The sequence below is a fragment of the Eutrema salsugineum genome, unplaced genomic scaffold (genome assembly GCF_000478725.1).
Source record: "Eutrema salsugineum unplaced genomic scaffold, Eutsalg1_0 scaffold_4, whole genome shotgun sequence".
Classification (NCBI taxonomy): domain Eukaryota; kingdom Viridiplantae; phylum Streptophyta; class Magnoliopsida; order Brassicales; family Brassicaceae; genus Eutrema; species Eutrema salsugineum.
In genome coordinates, this window is record NW_006256686.1 from 1,886,229 (window position 1) to 1,912,156 (window position 25,928).

Genomic DNA, 25,928 nt, shown 5'->3' on the forward strand with positions numbered 1-25,928 from the left:
CGTTAAAGAATATATATTTCCAGGAAACAGTCCCCTGCCTTGCTGCTGTTGATAAATAGCTAGAGTTGATGAAAGGGCTAGATCATCCTGATCGGTTGAAGATGTTGTGTCGCCTACTTCTTATCCTCTATAATTAGTGGGAAAACGAAAACCGGTAAGGGAGCACCATCTGTTGACCCCTTATTCCTGATGATTTTTTATGATCTTGAGGCTTGTAAAAGGTTTCCTTGGGGTAGGTATTCCTTCGATGTAAATATGAAGGAGATTGAGCACACAATGATGCATTTCAAAGGGGTCGTCAAAACAGATGCCTGGACATTTCCAAGCTTTGTTACTCCCTTGGAGGTATGTCACATTAAAGAATTTGTAAGTATGTAATACTATGAGCTTAAGTGTAATTTGTTGGGTTATGTGTAGTTGCTAGCTTTTGAGACCATCTCATGTCTGAAGAACAAATACAGAGAAGATATTAGAGGAGCAGAGAGAGGGATAGTCCCCGGATGTGCAGGCAGAAGTTCCAACCATTCATCCTAAAAGGTATTTCTTTTGTCGAAACTCTATGAAATATTGGGTAATACTAGGGTCATCGAGAGTATATTGCAACCATCCGAGGATGAGGTAATTATGCTTGCTGGAGTCATGGAGAGGAATGAAGAGGAAGATGTCGGTGATATCGTTCCTGAAAATTGGACGAGGCTTTTAGTTGAGGAAAAGAAGCCGATATTCTGGAAAGAGATATGCAAGATCGATGTTGATGCCCGAGATAATTAGGAGTGGGTAAACCATCCTGAAATGGCTAAGAAAAATATGGCGACGGAGAATGTGGTGCCTCTTGGATTGGTGAAACAGCTGCACAGCTTGCAGAAGAGTATGGACGCTCAATTTCTCCGAATCAGTGCCCGCATGGATGGCATTGATACAAGACTCTGCTCTGCAGAGCAATATGTAAAAGAGGCAAGAAGAGAAAGAGAATGACCTGGAGATGAGGAAGGAGAAGTTTTAGGAAATGATGAAGAACATGAACATGAAGAAGGTGGAGAGAAACTTGAAAGTGTGGTGACAACTGAGAAAGCAAAGAAGCAAAAGCAGCCAAAGAAGAAGCAGCCAAAGCAGAAGCCGAAGTTAAAGCAGAAGGTGACAGAGCAGAAGGAGCCAGAGAAGAAGGACCCGGAGCAGAAGGAGCCGAAGCAGAAGGAGCCAGAGCAAAAGGACCCGGAGCAGAAGGAGCCGGAGCAGAAGGAGCCGGAGCAGAAGGAGCCAGAGCAGAAGGACCCGGAGCAGAAGGACCCGGAGCAGAAAGAGCCAGAGGTGAATGAGGCGGAGCTGAAAGAGGCGGAGCAGAAGGAGGCGGAGCTACTTGTAGCCCGATCTCCGTACCTGATTAGAAGTAAAGAGGTATTGAAATTTGAAGAGTAATATCCATTGTTTTGGTAATACTTCATAGTTCCTGGTAGCACTATTATGTATTATTTGGTATGTGTAGGTAGAACCAGGCGTTACTGACGCTGTGAATGCAGAAGTGGGTGCAAGTAAATGGAAACAAGAGCAATCGAAGCTAGGGCCAAACACAAGGCAGAGACGTTAAGTCTCCTCTGACATTTGGTATTTGTATTTGTATTTGGAATAAACTCTCAAACTTTAGGGTGTGTACTTACTATTTTTATTATTGGTTTTGGATAACTAAGTATTATTTGGTAAAACCGAAGGTATTATTGAAAACCATAAATTGGTATAACTAAGTATTAATTGGTGAAACCAAAGGTATTATTGAAAACCATAAATTGGTATAACTACATATTATTGGTGAAACCACATGTAAATTGGGAAATCCTAAGTTCAAAGGGGTCGACATTCATTTGTATAACCTAGTATTATTTGGTGTAACCATTATATATCCTAGTATTATTTGGTGTAACCACTTATATATGAGGAATACTTGGTCTAAATAGTTCGAGTTTAAATTATCGGAATAATATTTATACACAACATAAGGAAGTACAAAACATTACGAATTGTTAACATAAGGAATACAGAATATAAGGAAGTTCTCACTGAAAATCCACTGAAAATACGTAGTTGTCTATTTCATAGTTATCTAACTTGAAAATAAACTTGAATTAAACTTGAATAAAATTTTTTTTTTTAATGTATTCTGTATCTATTTCAAAGTCTTAAGAAAACAAATTTTATACAATATATACTTAGCAATTTTTCTTGGCTCTGATACCATTTAAATCCCAGGTTATATAAAATTAAACTTATATAAAATTTGTATATATTGTATAAATTTTATATATTTTATAATTTGTATATATTGTATAATTTGTATAAATTGTATAATTTGTACAATTTGTATAAATTGCATATATTGTATAATTTGTATAAAATTTTATATATTGTATAAAATTTGTTTTCTTAAGACATTTTCAAACAAAAGTTTTTATGCTTAGACTAATCTTGGGTCTCTTGTTAAAAGCTTTCTACCAGCACTTGTCAAGAGCGTCGTCGACGTAGGTGTTCCAGGCAGTAAGTCCTAAACACAGTGAGACCGTTGGTAAGCCGCAGTTCCGTCCGTCCTTGAAAAGTCTGGATTAGTTTGCATGTCACATAGAGTCTAAATAGAGTTTAAAGCATGACATCTTCAGTTAGAAAATGGTTTAAGTCTAAACATACTGCTTCTTCTGCGCCTCAAAAAACAATTAATTCAAGAGAAATAAAGTCAAAGATTACAACTTTTAACAAAGAAATATCACATGATCAATTACCTCATGTTAATACTGAAAATCTATATCAGATATGAACTTTTGATTTTAAAACTACATATTCAATAAAAAAACATGAACAAACTATATCATTACAAAATGAATCTGAAGAGATTAAATTGTACTATCGCATTAGAAAGTTATAGACAAAAGAAATTTAATTATATTCATTTTGGCTTAATACAAATAGCAATAAAACCTCTATCAAGAACGGGAATAGATTCCCTTATACTTATGTTATTATTAAGAGCTAAAACTTTATTAAAAATTGAAGACTCCTTACTAGGAGCAGTACAATCAAATCCATGTAATGGAGCAGTATATTTTAATTGTGCTCCAAACATTCAAGTAAGTTTACATGATCCTACTATATTTAATACATTAGTACTGAATGTACACTTACCTGAAATTAAATTTCAACAAGAAAGACATGGCTACTTACTGTTGTATCGAATTTACTTCAAGCACTGTACATCTGAGTTTAATCCAAGATGTTTATTGCAAGATGATAAAGGCGAAACAACTATACTAGCAATGCATAGTAAAGATACTCCTACAACTACCTACACACCAACGCAACTAAAATGGACAGAAATAACTACTTCTGATCAATGGAAAATAGATATTACCCAACCACCAAGAAATTTTGAGCAAAGAACTATTTCTAGCATAACAGAACAAAATGACGGAAAAATACTATTAAAATTTGGATCATTTACATAACCATCTTCATTAAGAATTAGCTCATTTTACCCTAGATCCTCTTTCTCTAACTATAGAACTAGTAGAACCAGTACTGAATCAGAACAAAGTTTAGAACAAATTTTAACTAAAAATCAAGAGAAAAACCAATTAATTGTCAAGCACCCATAGCGGAACCTATTCAAAGTTCTGAAGCAAGATCTACTTTTCCTACTTCTCCAACATTTTCTGATTTTAAATCAATAAATGTTATTTCTAAAGACTTTGAAATAGATAAAGAATACATTGAAAATATTTTTTATTCGATAAAAACCAAAATTAAAAGACAATAGTATTTTAAAACTTTTTCTAAAGAAACAATTCTTATCTGCCGAGAAGTATGGTATAATCATATGAAATCAGTAGAAGCTAATATTCCATTTTTTATATGGTTTGAAACATATGCTCTAGGTAATAAAAAAGATTACCCTTATAAATTGAATCAATTAACACTAGCTCAATCTTATATAATACTTGGGAAATGACTGATGGTGAAAAACTTAAATCAGTTCATCCACCACTAAAAGATTTAAAATTATATACACCCCAAAGACAAGTAGTAGCTACACCATTTAGAACTGGAACAAATAGAGATGATAAAGACATAGTAAGTATGGCAGATATTAAACTAATTTATGAACAAAACACTACAAATGTATCTGTGTAATCAGCTCCATATGTCTGAGTGAAGCCTTGGGCCACCAAGCGAGCCTTGTGCCTCTCAATATCTCCATTGCTCTTGAATTTGATAGTGAAGACCCATTTGGAGCTTACGGCCTTCTCTCCTTTTGGTAAGTCAGCTTCATCCCAAGTGTGGTTCCTCTCCATGGCCTCCTTTTCATCTTGAATGGAATTAGTCCAGACTTCTTTGTCTTTAGCATCTTCATAGCTCTGAGGAATCTCATAGAGTTCCACTTTTACAAGAAAAGCCCTATGTTTATCTGTAGAAGGTAAATCGAACAAGGAACTTGAGCTGGGTGAGCGACGGCTATATTGTTGTAGTAACCCTTCTATTCATGAGTCTTGTACTTCTACGGAGTTGAGGAACAGCTGCGTCAGGTTCCACTATATCACCAGCTTCGGAATCTGGCTCATCATTCTCCAAATGAACATCTTCTTGTTGTGGAGTTGGCGTTGGATCTTCTTCTGGCTCAGAATCCACTTCTATCGGTTCTTTCTCACCACTAGGGTCTGTAAGATTGAGTGGTGTTTGTGCATTGATATCCGGAGTCTGATCAGAGCTGGGAGGTTCTGGAGATCGCTTTAGGGTAACATCGTTTCCAAGATGATCAAGAAGAAACCGCATACTTGTTGCCCGGTCACCGGGTGAGTTGGAAATGTCTTTGTGGCTTTGCCAGTCTTTAACTGTGTACTAGCCCTGCTGCTCCAAGAATTTAACATCCCGAGAAACATAAGTTCTATTGGTAGATGGGTCGAAGCATTTATAGCCCTTTTGCGTTGTGGAATAACCCAAGAAGATGCATCGAGTACTCTTTGCCTCAAGTTTGTTCCTCTGGTCTCCTGGTATAAGTACAAAACAAACACACCCAAAAACCCTTAGATGATCAATAGATGGTTTAGATTTTTTCAGTACCTCAAATGGAGAGGAGTCTTGTAGGACTCATGTGGGAATTCGGTTGATGAGGTATCAGGCTGCCATGACCGCATCTCCCCAAAATCTTTTGGGCACATTAGTATGGAACATCATCGACCGAACCACCTCCATCAGATGTCGGTTTTTCCTCTCAGCCACTCTATTTTGTTGTGGAGTGTATGGGCAACTAGTTTGGTGCATAATACCATGTTTTGCTAAATGTTCTTTGAATCGATGACTTGTATACTCTCCTCCATTATCAGACCTACATACCTTTATCTTGGCATGAAATTGGTTAATGATATAGTTTTGAAAGTTGAGAAATGCATCATATACACGATCTTTAGATGGAAGCAATCTAATCCAAGTGTAATATGATTTCTTATCTATGAATGTCACAAAGTATTTATTGTTGTCTCTAGAAATGCAAGGAGAAGTCCAGACATCCGAATGAACTAAATCAAAACAGTTTTCATAAATTTTAGTTGATTTTGGAAAAACATTCTTGCAATGTTTACCAAGAATACAAGCCTCACAACTCAAATGATCAAAAGAAACCTTAGGTAATAATAATTCAAGTGCACGAGAATGGGAATGACCTAATCTAGCGTGCCAAACAGCGTTTAAACTAGCAGACAAACAATAACTAGAAGACATAGATGCAAGAGTGCTCGGAGATGAATCTTCAAGTACATAAAGCTCATCTTTGATTCCACCCTTTCCAAGAACTTTGTCATTCTAAATATCCTGAAAATATACATCATTAGGCCCGAAGATAGCTTTGCAATTTAAATCTTTAGTAGATCTTCTAACAGACAATAGATTTGATGTAAATTTAGACATAAAGAATGCTTTAGAGTTCTTATCAAACAGGTTCAAATTTCCTAAGCGTTCTACAGGAATTTTATCACCATTTGCAATAACTACATTTCCTAAGGTAATGTATTTGAGCAATTGTGAGTTACTAATCATATGATGTAAAACACCCGAGTCTATAAGAATATCATTGCTAAACTTTTGGGTAAAGAAAGTGATACCAGGCTCCTTGAAGGAGGCAATGGCTTTAATGGCCGCTTCCAAGTCTGCTTTCCTCACAAAGTCTCCTTGGATGGTATCTTCTTGGTGAGTGGATGAACCGGCCTGACTTTGAGACGCCAAGTGTTCATAAACAGTATTGGCCCTTGAATCTTTGAACTTGGCTGGTTTAAGATGTGGATGAAGAATCAAGCACTTGTCTTTGGTGTTGCCCTTCTTCTTGCAGTATTCGCACACCCATGGCTTCTTGTCCTCCGGCTTGTAAGTTCCCTTGTTGGCTGTGAGAAGCTCTCCTTTACCACAAAAGAGGCCGGATGACCCTTGTTCTTTCTCGATGCGAGCACACACTTCCTCAAGACTTCGAAGCTTATTCTCACGCAGAATGTGCTTGATGAGGTCATTGAACAACAGGTTCAGAGTGAGCAAGAGACCAAAGACCTTATCTTGCTCACGCCGAGCATTCAACACCATGGGATCTGTTGTGGCTGGCCTCAGCATCTCAAATTCAGCCCACAGAGATCTAAAATTACCAAAGTTTTTGGTAAACTCCATATCTTCCTGGCTTAGGTCGTTGATGGCTTTCTTCACCTCAAAGATGTGGCTCAGGTTGGTGTCATTTCCATAGACGTTCTTGAGAGTTTCCCAAAGAGCCTTTGCGGTCTCACAGAAGGAGTAAGCTTCAAGAATCGCCGGATCTAGAGAGTTCTGGATGAGACCAAGCACCGTCTGGTCTTCTTGAAACCATTTGGTTTCCTCGGCAAGGAGTTCTTCACTCTTCTTCTCATCTTTGTCTTCATCCTTTGGTGTTTTGTCTTCCAAGATGTGGCTCCAGAGACCACGACCACAAAGAGCAGTTTTGGTGGTTCTGGACCGCAGAAGATAGTTAGCTCCCTTGAGCATAACTGGAATCACCACCATTTTTGTGTTCTCCATGATGAACAGAAAGTAACCATTGGGAAATAGAATAAAAGAGAAAGAGCGAACCAGAGAATAAGAACACAGAGATTAAGGATGAGATTTAAAGAGAATAGAACAAGATATAGAGATCATTGCTCTGATACCATGTTGAGATTTGCGGAATAGAATTGTAAATAAGCTAAGAGAAAGTATAGATTGAAACAGAGAAGAAAAAAAAACGTTTTTCTCCTTGGATTTAGAATAATGGTGGCTACAAATGTTTTATAAAAGGATACAAAAAAACAAGAGAACCCTAATACATATGGACTGCCTAATGGGCTTTTATAAAGACCTTCTAAAAGCTTCTAAAGCCTTATAAAACCTTCTAAACCCTTATAAAGTCCTTGCTGAATATGGATCATGCTTTATATAACCATATAAAAGCTTTATCACTTAGAGAGAAAGGAAAAAGCTTACACTTCACATAGTCCACCGTTTCTGGAGTTGTTCTCACCATTCCACAGATTTCTTCAAAAAGATCAATGTGGTCCATTGGATGCTCAGTAGAGATTCCATGGAATTGATTCTGCTTCACCAAAGAGACAATCTGAGGTTTTATCTCATGATCTCCTCTTGCTGGAACAGGAACTTGAATAGCTGATCTATTTTGGAAGTGTTGGTGAGGTGCATCGAAATCGGAAATGAGTCTATTATGAGGCTGACTTCTCGCAGGATTGGCAAGCTGTATGGGTCGATTGTCTTCTCTACCATTAGGTGGAACAATGTTTTCATCATTCCTTCTTTCTTCGGGATCGACCTGGTCTTGTCTCCTTTGGTTATCAGCGGCTTGAGCAGCATTCACAGGGACTCGGTTTCCCTCTTCATCAAGTTGTGGCTGACCATCTTCTTCATGGGAAGCATCTAGGTCATCACCATGAATAGAATCATGGTCATTGTCTCCAATGTGATCACCTTGATCACGGTTTAAAAGATATTCCCGATGGGCATTCGGATTGGCCATCTTGAGCGTTCTTCGTCTGAGTTTCCTAAGTGCTCTTTCGTGTTTGTCAATCATGTTTAAGGGCGGTACAATGTTATCAGGATTTCTCCTAGTTTTCATGCACCTGAGAGCAAAGAAAGCAAATAGAAAAAGAGGAGTTATAAAATCTCCAGCAGAAACTCGAAAATCTTGTGGTCTAGGATTGAAATTAGATTACGAAATCAAGTCAACAGCGACGAATCCCCGGAAACGGCGCCAAATATTGATGTGGGTGCAGTGGGCAACACAAGTTTTACCCTAAACAAGCTGCAAGTGCACAGTAAACGCAGTAGTACTTAGGGATCGAATTCACATGGATTTGTGTGTTGAGGACTTCTAACTGATGCTAAAAAAATCGTAGACCTAATCTAATAAAAAGGGATTTTGGTTTGTCACTAAATATAATTATGCAGAGAATTAAAAAGCTGGAAATAAAAATCGGTTGAAAACAATAAGAAAAACGGCGATGGGTTCAAGGTTCATCTTTAGGGTTCATGTTCTAAAACTCAAGGAATTTAGGCAAAGATTTTCTATGACTCTGAAATTAGGATAGACAATTGTAAGATTAGCCAACTGATACAAGCACCAAGTTGTCAAGGGCTTATATTATCTCGGAAGCAAAGTTTTGATCGGTGGCCAAGGGGTTATCCAAGTGAATGAGCAACTCTAGACAATTGGATCGATGTAAATGGCTAAGTGACAAGGTGGATCGATGTGCACCACACAAGTTGTGTAAGACTTGTGATAAAACACAAGAACTTTGATCTAGGAGGTACTGGTCTCAACTAGAGAAGTGAAGAAAGTTCGATTTTTATTGATATGAAAGGTGAAAAATTACAAGGCTGTAATGGGATCTTATATAATGGTCCTAGCAGCTTAGACTCAAAGCAATAAAAAGACTAAAAAAAACAGGACTTTTAAAAGTAAAGACTCAAAACAACAAGACTTGTAAATTAAAATGCTACATTAAAGGACTCAAAAAGGAAATAAAAGACTACTAAACTAAATTGTCCCTGTATAAGATCAAAGACAAGAAACTTGGTTAGTCAAAGAAATAAATATTGATTGAACACTCAGCTTATTTGGTGGCCGAGACTAGTGTGTCTTTGACTAGATTTGAATCTTCCCTCTTAATATCTTGGTTCATTGGCAAGATAGTCAGCATGTAGACTTGGGCTTGATTTGGTAAAAGGGGCCAAATATCTTGATTCTTTGAAGCTGGACCGTGTGCTAGCTCTTGGCATTCTTCAAGTAGTCCGGCCCAAGCTTATTGTTGAAGGGCTTCATTCTGCAGATCCACTTGCTCATGGTCTTCTCTCGGCCTCTCTTGATCTACTTGAGACATTGCTTGTAGCATGCTCTGGTTGTACTTGTGTTGAAGAATCTTAGCACTTAGTCTTGTTATTGGACCTTCATGAATGACTGGTATTTCGACATCTTGTAGTTGTGGCTCGGTTAAGTCTGGCTCAGCTTGAATGGCCTCATCATTCCCTCCCTCTTTAAAAGGTTTTGACCTCAAAACTAGATCATCTGCAATATAGGGAGCTAGATCAGATACAATGAAAGTTGAAGATATGTTAAACTCACCTGGTAGTTCGAGTTTGTAGGCGTTGTTATTGATCTTCTCTAGTATCTTGAAAGGTCCATCTCCTCTTGGTGCTAGCTTTGAACTCCTTTGGTTTGGGAATCTTTCATGTTTCATGTGCAGCCACACCCAATCTCCCGGTTCAAACACCACTTCTTTTCGTCCTTTGTTGGCATGCTTCACATATTGTTCAGTTCTCTTCTCCAAGTTCGCTTTTGCATTTTGATGTAGTTTCTTTATGAAATCGGCTCTTCTTTCTCCATCTAGGTTCACGACTTCAGCAGGTGGTAATGGTGTGAATTCCATTAGAGTCTTGGGGTTGAATCCATAGACTATCTTGAATGGAGACATTTTTGTAGCTGAATGCTGCGCTCTGTTGTAGGCGAATTCGATGAAGGGTATGCACTCCAACCAGTTCTTCATGTTTCTTCCAAGAGTGGCTCTTAAAAATGTATAAAATTTCTGTTCACCACCTCAGTTTGGCCGTCTGTTTGGGGGTGACAGGTAGTAGAGAACAAAAGCTTAGTGCCAAACTTCTTCCACAAGGTTCTCCAAAATTGGGTCAAGAACTTGCTATCTCGGTCAGATACAATGGTTTTTGGTACTCCATGTAAGCGCACCACCTCCTTGAAGAATAAATCCGTCGTTTGAGATGCATCATTCACCTTTGCACAAGGTATAAAATGTGCAATCTTGGAGAATCTGTCCACCACCACAAATATGGAGTCTTTGTGCTTGATCTTTGGCAATCCCAGCACAAAATCCATCGACATATCAACCCATGATGCTGTAGGAATCGGTAATGGTAAGTACAAACCGTGAGGGTGCACTCTAGACTTGGCTTTCTAGCAGATTACGCATCTTGCACAATGAGCTTCTACAGCCTTTTTGAGGCGAGACCAATATAAGTGCTCTTTCACCACTGGAAGCATCTTGTCTACTCCAAAGTGACCCATCAATCCTCCTCCATGAACTTCTCTGACAATGAGATCTCTAAGAGAACATTGCAGAATAAAAAGTCTCTTATCTCGGAACATGAAGCCTTCATAGATGTAGAATTTGCCATGAACTCCTTTGCTACACTCCTCAAAGCTCTCTCCTAGCTCTGGATCCTCTTTTTAAAGGTCTTTGATGAATTCCAAACCCATAACTTTGGCCTCCATAGTTCTGATGAGTGCATGTCCTCGAGATAAAGCATCTGCCACTATGTTGTCTTTGCCCTTCTTGTACTTGATAATGTAGGGAAAAGACTCAATAAACTCCATTCATCTGGCATGTCTTCTCTTGAGGTGAGTTTGTCCTCGAAGGTGCTTAAGTGTTTCATGGTCAGAATGGACCACAAACTCTCTTGACATCAGATAATGCTGCCAAGTCTCCAAAGCTCTAACTAGAGCATATAACTCTTTGTCATATGTCGGATAGTTAACCGTAGCTCCTCCTAGCTTCTTACTGAAAAACGCCACTGGTTTCCCTCTTTGTGTCAATAGAGCTCCTATGCCAATGCCTGATGCATCACACTCCACTTCAAACGTTTTGTTAAATTCTGGCAACACTAGAACCGGTGCATTGGTAAGCTTCTTCTTGAGAGTATTAAACGCCTTTTGTTGAGCTTCTCCCCAGGTAAAACCAACACTTTTCTTCACCACAGCAGTGAGAGGTGCGGCTATACTACTGAAATCCTCAAAAAACCGCCGATAAAAGCTTGCTAACCCATGGAAGCTCCTCACTTGACTGATGTTTGTTGGGGCCGGCCAGTCTTTGATGGCTTTTATCTTCTCCTCATCAACCTGTAATCCGTGCGAGCTCACAACAAAACGTAGGAAAACCAACTTATCAGTGTAGAATACGCACTTCTTTAAGTTTGCATAAAGGTCTTCTTGTCGAAGAGTCTTTAAAAAAAGCTCAAGATGTGACACATGATCAGATAAACATTCGCTGTAAACTAAAATATTATCAAAATAAACTACAACAAACTTACTGATGTATGCTCTAAGAACTTGGTTCATTAGACGCATAAAGGTACTTGGTGCATTGGTGAGGCCGAAGGGCATCACCATCCATTCATAGATATCTTGCTTGGTCTTGAAGGCAGTCTTCCATTCATAACCTTCTTTTATCCTCACTTGATGGTATCCACTCTTGAGATCGATCTTTGAGAACAAGGTGGCTCCACTAAGCTCATCAAGCATATCATCGAGTCTTGGAATCGGGTGTCTATACTTGATGGAGATGTTGTTGATGGCTCGGCATTCTACACACATGCGCCAGGAGCCATCTTTATTTGGCACCAACAGGAAAAGAACGCCACAAGTGTTGAGGCTCTCCCTCACATATCCTTTGTCTAGTAGCTCCTTGATTTGCCTCTCCAACTCCTTAGACTTCTCAGGGCTCATTCGGTAAGCCGTTTTGTTTGGTAAAGATGCTCCTGGTAGGAAGTCTATTTGGTGTTCTATGCCTCGAATTGGTGGCAATCCTTCAGGCATTTTTTCAGGGAACACATCTTTAAACTTGTCAAGTAAATCAGTAATCTCCGGTGGTAGTTCAAGCTCACCTAAAACTACGCTCAAAATCTCCTTAAAGATCATTAGTAGCATTGTGTGTTTAGCAGCAAAAACTTTTCTTACAGAACTAGGCTGAACAAGAAAATATAACTTAGAGATACTTTCTTTTTCTTTAAGCATTTGCATTTGTAGTTTATGCACTTGTGATGGTATAAGAGGTGCTAAACTAACCTTTCTTTTATTATGCATAAGAGTACACATATTAGTCCTACCATCATGCTTAGTTTCTCTATCAAATTGCTATGGCCTACCTAGCTGTAAATAACCAGCTTGCATAGGAACTACATCGCACAAAACTTGATCTTGATATTTTCCTATGCTAAATGGAATGGTGACTTGATCGGAAATCTTAAGCTCTCATCGAGCCATCTCAGCCTATAGGGACGTGGATGTTTAGTTCTCTCAAGGCCTAGCTTATCAACCATGTGAGCACTTGCAACATTAGTACAAGACCCACCATCAATAATAAGGTTACATACCTTCCATTTTATAGTGCAACGGCTGTGAAAGATATTTTCTCTTTGTATAGTCTCGGCTGGCTCCACCATTGCACTTAATACACGTCTAGTGACAAGAAGCTCTCCTCTGTCTGGATAAGATATGTCACCATACTCATCGAATTGATCTTCTTGAACATCAGCTTCACCGTGTGACTCATAGTCTCCAGCCTCGGTCATGAGCATCACTCGATTGTTTGGACACTCACGAGACATATGACCTCTTCCCCTGCATTTGAAACAAGTGATATCTCTTGCACACTGAGGGTTATTAGTCTTACATGCCTCAGCTCTGGTCTGGTGTCTTTAATGGTTTCAACCGCCTTGCTTTGAAACGTGAATCAATCTCCACACTCTTGCCTTTGTCGAGTGGTTTGTTGAAGTTGGTGTTCCAAGTGGTTTGCGGCTTGCTTCTGGTGTTGGTGATCTTCTTCTTGATGTGTTGTTCTGCCTGTATAGACAGATGGAAAAGATCTTTGAAGTCTTGATATACCTGTCTCTCCACTTTTCGGTTGATCCTCTCTTGCAAACCATCAAGAAACTGCGCCATTAGAGCTTTTTCGTCGTCATGAAGCTCCAAACGATTCCTCAAGCGCTCAAACTCTTCATAGTATTCTTCTACGGTCCTGGTTCCCTGTTTGAGAGTTCTAAAACGACGCTGTAAGTCTCTATAAAAATGTGGAGGAACATACCTTTGCCTCATCAGGTCTTTCATCTCGACCAGCGGCTTCTCTTTCGATCTGATACTTCTCTGTGCCACCATCTAAGTGCTCCATCGGTGAGTTGAGCTACTGCTTGTGCTACTCTCTTGGAGCCTGGGTGATTGTCGTAATCAAAGATGTGATCCATCCTCTTCTCCCAATCTAGATAAGCCTTCGGATCAACTTTTCCAGCAAAGTTTGGTGCGGTCAGCTTGATGTGGTTCTGGTTCTGTCTAGAGTAAGGTGTATACTCTTCATCATCGGTATCTCCATAGTCGTCTTGTGGCACACGTCGCCTTTGCCCGCGGTTTATTTGACGTCTAGGGTTTGGCTCTTCATCTTGAGAAGGGTCATCTTCGGTCAGTGGTGAATTGTGTGGCTTGTTGATGTGCACTCCGTTGTGCCTTGGGTTGGTTCCGGTGTTCTGAGTGGTGTTGAGGCCGGTTCCTAATCCTCCAATGTTGTAAGTTGGCTGTAGAGTTACCCTCGGTGCTTGCTCCACACAGCTAAGTACTAATGCAAGACGTGATTAGAAACAAATATGGAAAGGCTGACTAATGGATGCAGCAATTTATGACTAATTTTCTTTTTTTTGTTTGACTTTTTCTCTGATGAAACAACTTAGACAATAATCAATAATGAATCAAATGACTAGGGAAATGAAGTGCACGAAGAATACAAAGAAAATATGATATGATGGTTGTAATAATTTGTTTTTGTCTATATGGATATGAGTACAATAAAAAAAAATGCAACTAAAATGATGCTTTCTTTTGTTTTTAATATATGAATGAGCAAATAACAGAATGATCAAATGATATGATTTTTTTTTATATGATGCGATGAAACAAATGACTAAATGAAAATGAAAAGATGTAAATAGATAGATAAAACCTGGGCTGAAGGAACTTCAGCTCTGATACAAAAAAAATTATACAAGCACCAAGCTGTCAAGGGCTTATATTATCTCGGAAGCAAAGCTTTGATCGGTGGCCAAGGGGTGATCCAAATGAATGAGCAACTCTAGACAATTGGATCGATGTAAATGGCTAAGTGACAAGGTGGATCGATGTGCACCACACAAGTTGTGTAAGACTTGTGACAAAACACGAGAACTTTGATCTAGGAGGTACTGGTCTCAACTAGAGCAAAGGGTTAAACAAGTTTCTCTCAAAGAAAACTGGTTTGAAGAAAGTTCGATTTTTATTCATATAAAAGGTGAAAAATTACAAGGCTGTAATGGGACCTTATATAATGGTCCTAGCAGCTTAGGCTCAAAGAAATAAAAAGACTCAAAACAACAGGACTTAAAGTAAAGACTCAAAACAACATGACTTGTAAATTAAAATGCTACATTAAAGGACTCAAAAAAGGAAATAAAAGGGTACTAAACTAAATTGTTCCTGCATAAGATCAAAGACAAGAAACTTGGTTAGTTAAAGAAATAAATATTGATTGAACACTTAGCTTATTTGGTGGCCGAGACTAGTGTGTCTTTGAATAGACTTGAATCTTCCCTCTTAAGTATCTTGGTTCATTGGCGAGATAGTCAGCATGTAGACTTGGGCTTGATTTGGTAAAAGGGGCCAAATATCTTGATTCTTTGAAGCTGTGACGTTTGCTAGCTCTTGGCATTCTTCAAGTAGTCCGGTCCAAGCTTGTTGTTGATGGCTTCATTATGCGGATCCACTTGCTCATGGTCTTCTCTAGGCCTATCTTGATCCACTTGAGACATTGCTTGTAGCATGCTCTGGTTGTACTTGTGTTGAAGAATCTTAGCTCTTTGTCTTGTTATTGAGCCTTCATGAATGAATGGTATTTTAACATCTTGTAGTTGTGGCTCGGTTAAGTCTGGCTCAGCTTGAATGGCCTCATCACCAACTCTCGTCACCCTAATCATCCAGTCACTTGTTCATGGCAATTAACTCTCGCTCTCATGCCAGAACAAGATCATGCATTGCAGATTGGAATCCATCTCGGCTTACGTATCCTCTGTAGGTAGCTTTCTTCTCCTACGACGGTGACGTCTATAAGATCTAGTTCAGGCAACCCAGATACAACACTCTTGTGGCTCGGATTTAACCTAGAATCGGATTCTGGGTGATCAATCCAGAATTACCGCTTTGAGATTTGGATGAATGGGAGAATCATGTAAAATTCAAAATTCTTTTTCCTAAAAACCTAGATGTCATTCAAACATGGGATCCCTTTGGATTTCCCTTTCATCCAACTAGGTGACTACTCAGACATGGCTGAGATAGACATCATCATCGGTTTAAGAACTAGAAAGAAGAAAAGTAAAGAAACAAAAGTTGCAGAAAATCTTCTCTTATTGAAGACACAGTGGCGATGAAAAGCTTCTACAGATGCATAAAAAGAAAACCTAAAACTACAAATGAGTTCTCTCTCAAAGAGAAGAAAGAGGGTTTCTTGCAAAAGACCTAAAAATGAGTATATATAGTGTTTCTCCAAGTCTGGACATCTAGGACTTGTAAATTGGGTACAGGAAGTGTCTTGGGCCTTAGCTGGGCTCCTGAGGTTTGGACATAGGTCCACCGGGGGTGAAACCTGTTGAGCCGCAGTGGGAACAAGTCTGGCCACGGGTGAAAGCTTTTGTGCTTGACTAGACTTGTGTTGATTGGTCTTCAGTGCGTTGATGATATCTGGAGATCTAACAGTTGGATTGCTTTGATTCTAAGTGTTGGAAAGCTGGTTGTCTCTTTTAAAATTTCTCCAAATTTGGGGATGATCAGACGGTGAGAAGGTCTTCATTGGTTGCCAAACTTCTGACGGCCTGAATTTATCCAAAAATGTACTTTTGCTCCAAAATGCACTCCAAAGCTCTAAGTCTCCTAAAAAGCCTTTCAAAACTCCAAAACATGGAAAACACTTATAAAGCCTTTAAAACTGAGTGAAAACACCTGCATAAGATATTGAAAGTGATCCATAAAAGTGGTCAAAATCAGGTGTTATCACAAAGCTAGACCAAGTCAAATTAATCAAGAACTTTTAGAACATTGTAAGAAAGAAATTCAAGAATTATTAGGTAAGAAACTAATAAGGAAATCTAAATCACCTTGGAGTTGTCAGCCTTTTACGTTAATAATCAAGCAGAAATAGGAATACCTTGCCTAGTGATTAACAATAAACCTTTAAACAATGTTATACAATAGATAAGGTATCCTATACCTAATAAAAGAGACCTATTAAAAAGACTATATGATGGTTGTATATTTTCAAAATTTGATATGAAAAGCGGATTTTGGCAAATTCAAATAGCCAAAAAGGACAAATATAAGACATCATTCACCGTGCCTTTTGGGCAATATGAATGGAATGTCATGCCCTTCGGTTTAAAAAATGCATCTTCTGAATTTCAAAATATTATGAATGAAATATTTAACCCTTATTCTAGCTTTTCTATAGTTTATATAGATGATGTATTAATATTTTCAAAATCTATTGACCAACATTTTAAACATCTATATATTTTCTTAAACATAGTCAAAAGACATGGGTTAGTAGTATCCGCAAAAAAGATGCAAATATTTCAAACAATAATAAGATTTTTAGGACACAATATTTATCAAGGAACTATAACACCTATATCTAGGTTTGTAGAATTCGCAAATAAATTTCCAAAAGAAATAAAAGATAAAACTCAATTACAACTATTTTTAGGATGTTTAAATTATATATCAGATTTCTTCCGAATATCAGAAAAAATTATTCAACCATTGTTTCAGATATTGCAGAAGAATCCAGTATCATGGTCTAGTCAGCATACTAGTATAGTTCAAGATATTAAAAAAAAGGTCACAACATTACCGTGTCTAGTTATTCCACATCCTAATGCATTCATGATAGTAGAAACCGATGCATCAGATAGAATATGGGGGGATCCTTAAACAAAAGATGTCAGAGTCTACTCAGGAGTCAATAATCCGTTTTCATTCAGGAATTTGGCTTGGACCTCAAAAAATTTATTCCACTGTTAAAAAAGAAGTTTTATCTATAGTAAACTGTATTTCTAAATTTCAAGACGATTTGATAAAAAAAAATGTTTTACTACGAGTAGATTGCAAATTTGCAAAAGAGATTTTACAAAAGGATGTTAAAAATTTAGTTTCTAAACAAATTTTTGCAAGATGGCAAGCCATTTTATCTGTTTTCGATTTTGATATACAATATATAAAAGGAAAAAATAAATGTTTACCCGATTTTCTAACAAGAGAGTATTTACAGGGAAAATCTCAAGACCTACAAAATGAGTGAACAAAAAAAAAGCCAATGTCCGCGGCAGACTACATCAAGAATCAACCACATCTACAAGGAAAACAAAGAACCATCAGTAATCAATACTCTACATTAGCAGAATTCCCTCCTTTGTCCTATGCAAAAGCCGTTAACCCAATACCTCAAAAATAGCCACTCCCTCCTCCTCACAAAAAAACTACTGACCAAAAGTCCTCATACTTTCTAAAACCACACCGCCAACACCTCATCGCCACCTCCCTCACCAAACCAAAATCATTGAAAGACTTAACCCGCTTTTACCAATCATATATTTTACGAGGATAGCCAATACCTCACCGACAAACTTACCAAGAACCGTACCTTTTATGAGTTTATCCTCGTCGATACCAAGTCAGTCGAAATAACCCATCATACAGATAAAACCAACTCTAACCTCATATCATACTCCACCTGTCAAATACTAAGGGTATAACAATCCTAAAAACCTCAGGTTTTTTACATATCACACCACTAAGGAATTCTCTATCTCCGGGTATCCTATTTCAGGATTTACCTACGTAGACTACCAAAAAGCTTTCCTACATGCATTTTACCTACGCACCTATGACCACTCTTGGTTACTATAATTTGACTTTCATTTTCCTAAGTCAATACCAAGATGGTTCTATGAATGGTGGCACTGGTTGGGACCATGCAAAGAAATCTATCCAACCCAAATACTCAAGGTATCTTTACCCTACTACACTAAACACGAAAAACCTGAACCCATAGGCCCTTTACCGAAAATGACTTTCCACATTGATATGGGGGTTCTCTGGATCCTATCTTGCCACTTTAACCTTATACCTTTTTTACCTGATATGCCATACTCATTAGTCTGAGAATATCGAGTAAAATGGTGGGACAAGTACAGTTTAGACCGTTGCTCCGTTACTAACCTCGAAAATGGATACAAACCCATAGTCAAATTAAGCAATCCGTTGCAACAATATCCCGAGCACTACCACCTATTCAAACAAAACCCACTAACTCCACCCCTAAAAAAATCAAACAGCCCAACAGAGTCAACAACTTCGTCCTCAGGGTCCAAGAAAAGCAAAGGAAAAGAAAAAATCAAGATTATATTGGAAGCCATCGCTATGCAAATCTCTTCTTCCGACGACGAAGACAATATTACACCAGACACTTCACAAAATGAAGACCCATACAGCGGTCCACTATCCCAAGACCCCTTTAGTATGTAAATATCTACTGTAAAGTATAAAATGAAAAATGTAAAATTTAAAATGTAATTAAAAAAAATCTGAAAATATAGAAAAGTCTGCAGAATTAATTAAAGGAGAAGCAACAACAATCAAGCTGGCGGAAGAAAACGACATCATTAATCAAGACCAAGAAAAAGACAACATCAACAATCAAGAAAGGAGACAACATATTCAATTCAAGAGAAAGCATCTTTAAAAGACAGCATCTTGAAGAGATAAGTCTGAAGCCTCAAGACAAAATAGCAAGATTACTCAGCCCTCTCAACACCATATCAAGACAGCTCATCTTTACTTTACGATAGTTTTATCAAATCCTTTGCATTTCTTTTGTATAAGTAAGCAAGAAGGCTTAGAGAAAAGGCAGAGTGAATTTTCAGTGAGACATCACTTACAAATTCACTGCACTTCCATACTCTCTAAAGCTTTCATCCTTGTATTTTCATCTTTGTATTTTCAATCTTTGTATTTCACTCCTTGTATTCAAATCAAATTTAATAAAGTAAGTTTTAATCATACTTCTTATCTTTTGATTCAAGCTTAAGAATTTTCTTTTACAAAGTATAAAACTTATATGCCAGTTCTTATATAAGTTTATATAATTTTATATAACTTGGGATTTTAATGGTATCAGAGCCAAGAAAAATAGCTAAGTATATATTGTATAAAAGTTGTTTTCTTAAGAAATTTTCAAACAAAAGGTTTTATGCTTAGACTAATCTTGGGTCTCTTGTTAATAGCATTCTACCAGCACTTTTCAAGAGTGTCGTTGACATAGGTGTTCTAGGCAGTAAGTCCTAAAGACAGTGAGACCATTGGTAAGCCGCAGTTTCGTCCGTCCTTGAAAAGTCCGGGTTAGTTCGCACGTCACATAGAGTTTAAGTAGCGTTTAAAGCTTGGCATCTTCAGTTAGAAAATGGTTTAAGTCTAAACATACTGCTTCTTCTGCGTTTCAAAAAACAATTAATTTAAGAGAAATAATGTCAAAAATTACAACTTTTAACAAAGAAATATCACATGATCAATTACCTCATGTTAGTCCTGAAAATATATATCAAATAGGAACTTTTGATTTTAAAACTGCATATTCAATAAAAGAACATGAACAAACTATATAATTACAAAATAAATTTGAAGAAATTAAATTGCTTTCTACTATGGCATTAGAAATTATAGACAAAAGAAATTTAATTATATTCATTTTGGCTTAATACAAATAGCAATAAAACCTATATCCCGAACGAGAATAGATTCCCCTATACTTATGTTATTAAAAGATAAAACTTTATTAAAATTTGAAGACTCCTTATTAGGAGCAGTACAATCAAATCTATGTAATGGAGCAGTATATTTTTATTGTGCTCCAAACTTTCAAGTAAGTTTACATGATCCCACTATATTTAATACATTAGTACTAAATGTACACTTACCTGAAATTAAATTTCAACAAGAAAGACATATCTACTTATTGTTGTATCGAATTTACTTCAAACAATCTACATCTAAGTTTAATCCAAGATGATAAAGGCGAAACAACTAGCAGTACATAGTAAAGATACTCCTACATCTACCTACACACCTTAGCAACTAAAATGGACAGAAATAACTATTCTCGATCAATGAAAAATAGATATTAGCCAACCACCTAGAAATTTTGAGCAAATAACTATTTCTAGCATAACAGAACAAAGTGACGGAAAAATACTATTAAAAATTTGGATCATTTAGAGAACCATCTTCATTAAGAATTAGCTCATTTTACCCTAGATCGTCTTTCTCTGACTATAGAACTGGTAGAACCAGTACTGAATCAGAAGAAAGTGTAGAACAAATTTTAACTAAAAATCAAGAGAAAAAAACCAATTAATTTTCAAGCACCCATAGCATAACCTATTCAAAGTTCTGAAGCAGGATCTAATTTTCCTACTTCTCCAACACTTTCTGATTTTAAATCAATAAATTTTATTTCTAAAGACTTTGAAATAGATAAAGAATACATTACAAAGGAATTTTTATCCGATAAAAAACAAAATTAAAAGACAATGGTATTTTAAAACTTTTTCTAAAGAAACAACTCTTATCTACCGAGAAGTATGGTATAATCATATGAAATCAGTAGAACCTAATATTCCATTTTTTATATTGTTTGAAACATATGCTCTATAAAATAAAATAGATTACCCTTAAAACTGAATCAATTAACACTAGCTCAACCTTATATAATACTTGGGAAATGACTGATGGTGAAAAAATTAAATCAGTTCATCCACCCCTAAAAGATTTAAAATTATATACACCCCCAAAGACAAGTAATAGCTACACCATTTAGAACTGGAGCAAATAGAGATGATAAAGACATAGTAAGTATGGCAGATATTAAAATAGTTTATGAACAAAATAGTTATCAAAGTCAAATACTTCATAAAATAGATCACATAGATAATAAACTTGAAAAAAGATGAGAATAATGCAATTACATATTATCAACCTCCTTTACACCCCTTTAATTCTGGTTCACCACCTCTATTTAAACCTTTAACTAAGCCAGTTAAATTTCCAGAAAATGAAATTTTAAAATCTATCTCAACTAGACTAGACCGACTAGATAAACATAAAAGTATTAATATTATTGATGAAAATACTCAGATTGAAACTGATGAAGAAATGGAAATTAATCGTATAAAAGGAAAATTTCAACCATCAAAGAAACCATATTATCCTAGACACTCTCCACCAGACCTATTATTTGAAGAACATCATAAGTTCCCTAATGCAAACTTTTATACCGGAGACGGTATATATGAATGGAACATAGATGGTAGACCAGAATACGAAATGATGAACCTATTCCAAGAAATGGGGATTGCTGGCTTGGCCTATAAAGCTAAAGGCTTATCGGACAATCAAGCATGTGTCCTCCTCATTTCTGGATTTAAGTGAGCACTAAAATATTGGTGGGATCATTCTTTAGATACAATTTCTACCATACTGAAACTAGACGGGTAGAAGTGGAAGATGGACTTTATGAAGAAGAACAAATCCAAAATGCTATAGAAGTACTATAACATACAATGACTATGCATTTCGTAGGAAATCCTTTTGAAGGATTAACCAGTAAAAAACTTGTTTTAACAAACCTTAGATGTCCAACCCTAGGAGATTTCAAGTGGTATAAAGATATATTTATAACCAATATATTCCAAAGGAATGATTGTAATCAACCCTTTTGGAAAGAAAGGTTTATTTCAGGATTACGATCATTATTTTCCGAAAGATTAATAAGTAAATTAAAGACTTTTCCGGAGGACAACCAATACCTTGGGATTCTATAACCTACGGACAATTGTTTGCTTTCGTTAAAAAGGAAGGCTTACAAATTTTTCAAGAACATAAGGATAAAAAACAAACTAGTAAATTTAGATTTGGTGAAACTATGGGCTCATTTTGTGAGCAATATGGTTACCACCGTCTTACTCCACCTTCTAGAGAAAGACGAAAAAACTCATAAACAAAATAAATTTGCATATTCACGACCATATAATAGAAATAAGAACTTCTCAAAAAAAGTTTGCTAATTCCTACTACACAAAAAACAAAAAATTTAGGAAACCAGCAAAGCAAGAAACAAATTTTTTCTGGAATTGTAAACGCCCTGGACATAAATATTCTGACTGTAAAATGAAAAAGAAGATTTACGAAATTTTCCATGATCAACAAGACATTAGGGAATTATTAGAAAAACTACTACTTACAGAATCAGAAAACTCTGAAGAATTTAGTAGCAAACCATCCCTAGATATTATAGAATACCAAAGTGATTCATCATCTGATCATTCACAAGACTACTCAGATGATATTTGCAATTGTAAAACAATAAATGTAATCACAAAAGATGTAGATAAACAATTCGTAATAGACATAATAGATAAAATAGATGATCCAGAACCAAAAAGGAATATTTATTAAAATTAAAAGATATAGTATAGAAAGAAAACCAAATATCCACTCCACAACCTTATAGCCTTGGAAAAATACTTGAAAAATATCTTTCTCCTACGTTATTTAAACAAGTAACTACGGGAGAGTTACAAGGAGAAGTTAAAATTTCAAAAGGACAAGTAAAAGAATTACAACAAATAGTTCACTACTAACAATTAGAAAAATTGAAAATAAATGCTAGGATAACCTTGATAGAGCCAAAAGTTCTTCAATTCAGGTTTTTAATTCCTACTGAACTGTCCCCAAATAACCCTGAAAAACAAGAACAAACAAAAGATGAGGAAGAATATATACAAATTATAGACAAAATAAACTATCAAAAATAGTATACAAAAATTACTTTACATATAGGCTACGATTTTAAATTAGAAATAATAGCATTATTAGATACAGGAGTAGATTATAACTGTATTAGGGAAAGAATAGTTCCAACTATGGACAGCTTTTACCACTTGGATGGGAATGAAAGACACAATAAGCCCAAGGACTCTAAAACGGCTTGTTGCTCATGCCAAAAGGAACGTGAGACTTCACAGCAACATCAGCTCCATGCATGCTATCTTCAAGGCAATTGACAAACTCATCTGCGATGCAAGCATACCTAAATGGAAAAGAAAAACCTTCGGCAATCTGATGCAAACATGGCTCAAATATGAGATAAGAAAAAATATAAAGCCCTAGATTCAAGAAATGTATAAAAGGTAGAAATTTTTCAAATAATTGCATGACATATTAATATTTTTATAAATCTAAACAAGAAAAATATGACTGATTTCTAAACACAATATAATGTACATGTGACAATAATATTTTCTAAAATCTAAAGATAAAATTCCACTCGTAGCGTGGAAACTCACCTAGTTATACTTGATAGCATCTAATTACCCCTTAATAAATTATTAAATTAATTTTTTTGATATATATTAAAATAGATTTCACAAACTTATTATCACCTTGAAATTATGTTTAAACCATCAATTATCTCCACATATTAATATATGTGTTATTTTTTATGTTATAGTAAATATTATTTTATTTTGTTTTATAATTTCAAATTGTAAAAATATTTTTAAATTCTTCAAATGCTTGTAGGTTAGTATACTAAAAAGATAACTTAAAACAATAACAAAATAATTAATTAATATTTAATAAAAATAGTATTGACACGAAAAAAATTAGTATATGTTTCTTTTCTAATAAAAGAAAATAAGAATATTCATCATCTTCAATTTCATTCTTTTTTATCAAGCTTATAAGAAAAATGAAAAATAATTATAAATTTTAGTTTTCTTTCTTAATTGATTGCATATTATTTATATCTAAGTAAATTTGTATTTTGTTTAAGAAATTTTCTTAATTTAATATCATTTTAGTTTTTCTGTTGTTAATAGAAATTTAGTACATAATTTTCTTATTCTTTTATATATATTTTATTAACAATAATATTCATTTTTGGAGACTTTTTTAATTTTGATTGTTGGTGTGCACCAATAGAATTGTCATTTGTTTATCTTACGTAGACACTTTTAGAGGCATTTAACTTCAACTTTTATTAGTAATAAGATCTTCCAAGCAGGGAGACGAGAGCCATGCCAAGAGTTGTTAAACATTTCATTTTCTGGTCTAAACGTTAGGGGGGGATTCAGGGGTTCAGGGGGAGCTTTCAAGTGTTTTTTTTTTTTGTTTGGGTCTAAGCTTTATGAGGAGCTTCAGGGAGAGCTTCCAAGATCCTTGTCTTATCTTTTGGTTTGATTACTCTTGGTCTGTAATATCTGCGACTCTATCTTTTGGATTTCGGTTGAACAAGAACCCTGTGATATGTATGGTCATTGTCTATGTATGGTGCTATCATTTGCACATGAGAAGATCTTAAAGGCTTGGAATCAAAATAAGCTAAAAAAGGGGAAGATTGAAGATGTAAAATTCAGAGGATGCATCACAAAGGAAGCTGATGAGGAAAATAAACTAAAGGAATCAAAATCAAAGTATAAAAACTATAAAAAGAAAAGGAAATCAGCAAAGAAAGGAGAAAAGACTTAAGAAAAGGAAATTAGACTTTTACTAGTTTAAAAAGGATTAGGAAAAGGTCTTGTGCTAACCTGAGACTAGATAGGCTTCGATAAAGAATTAAAGTTTATAAGGCAAAGGTCTTTGAAGAGTTTCTTAGATAGAGATTTAGTTTTAAAGTTTGCAATCATTACAAAGCTTTAAATTGATTTAGATTTTCTGAGAGAGACTTTGTAAGTTCCTAAAGATAATCTAGTGGACTTGTGGGTTTTGAGAAAAATCTGTTTGGTTGAAATTGCATCTCTATTGTTCTATCTTTTTCAAGGAGAATGTATGGTTCATTTTTCAGGTATTACATGAAAATGTATCTATCAAATACTTATAACGAAAGTCAATCACAATATAGTGTTTTATCCTAGAAGATGTTTGAATAAGCAATCAAATAGCAACTGGTAAAGATCTCAGGCAAAACCTAGAGGTCGCTGGTTCGAGTGGTTCTTGGGACGAAACTAATATTACATGTTGTGGTTTTGGGCCTGGGGGGATTACGGGCTTCGGCCCAGAACCTCCTGGTAATTCAAAAAAAAATATAGCAAATGAGGTATTATCTTTTCCCAAATCATTCATAACGAGCCAGTGGCAGGGGTTTGATAACACCGAATTTTGACCATTTTTATGGATCATTTTAATATATTTTACAGGTGTTTTTACTCCATTTTCAAAGGTTTTCAAAGGATTTCTATGTTTCCGGATTTTAAAAGACTTTTCAGGTAATTTGGGATAAAGAGGCATAAAATGGAACAAAAAAACTCTTTTGGATAAATGCAGACCGTCAGAACTCTCATGGAGAGACGAAGACCTTCTCACCGTCTGATCACCCTCAAAATTGGACAACTTATAGAAGAATCGACCAGCTTTCAAATGCACTTGGTTAGGAGACATTCCAACGGTTGGATCTCAAGATATTCCATTAGCCCCGAAGCCACGCGGA

The 25,928-nt window shown here is 36.1% G+C and overlaps 1 protein-coding gene across 1 annotated transcript; it reads right to left on the reverse strand.

Annotated features, from left to right (window-relative positions):
* Positions 1 to 10,918: 10,918 nt before the first annotated feature.
* On the reverse strand, positions 10,919 to 15,312 carry LOC112084352. The gene is made up of 7 exons (XM_024153472.1): positions 15,039 to 15,312; positions 13,459 to 13,925; positions 13,205 to 13,345; positions 13,032 to 13,162; positions 12,694 to 12,940; positions 11,651 to 12,286; positions 10,919 to 11,542 (listed from the first exon to the last, which is right to left on the reverse strand). Exons 1-7 carry the CDS (start codon positions 15,310 to 15,312, stop codon positions 10,919 to 10,921), a joined length of 2,520 nt encoding a protein of 839 aa, XP_024009240.1.
* Between the last annotated feature and the right edge of the window lie 10,616 nt (positions 15,313 to 25,928).

What these genes read in the sequence shown, in the direction of transcription:
- LOC112084352 (XM_024153472.1), bottom strand. Translation starts at nt 15,312, where the DNA reads ATGATTAGGGTGACGAGAGTTGGTGATGAGGCCATTCAAGCTGAGCCA. An exon ending in CTACTTGAAGAATGCCAAGA is followed by an intron (nt 13,926 to 15,038) that starts GCTAGCAAACGT and finishes GTCTTGCATTAG; the next exon opens with TACTTAGCTGTGTGGAGCAA. An exon ending in TTATGCGTCTAATGAACCAA is followed by an intron (nt 11,543 to 11,650) that starts GTTCTTAGAGCA and finishes CTTTTTTTAAAG; the next exon opens with ACTCTTCGACAAGAAGACCT.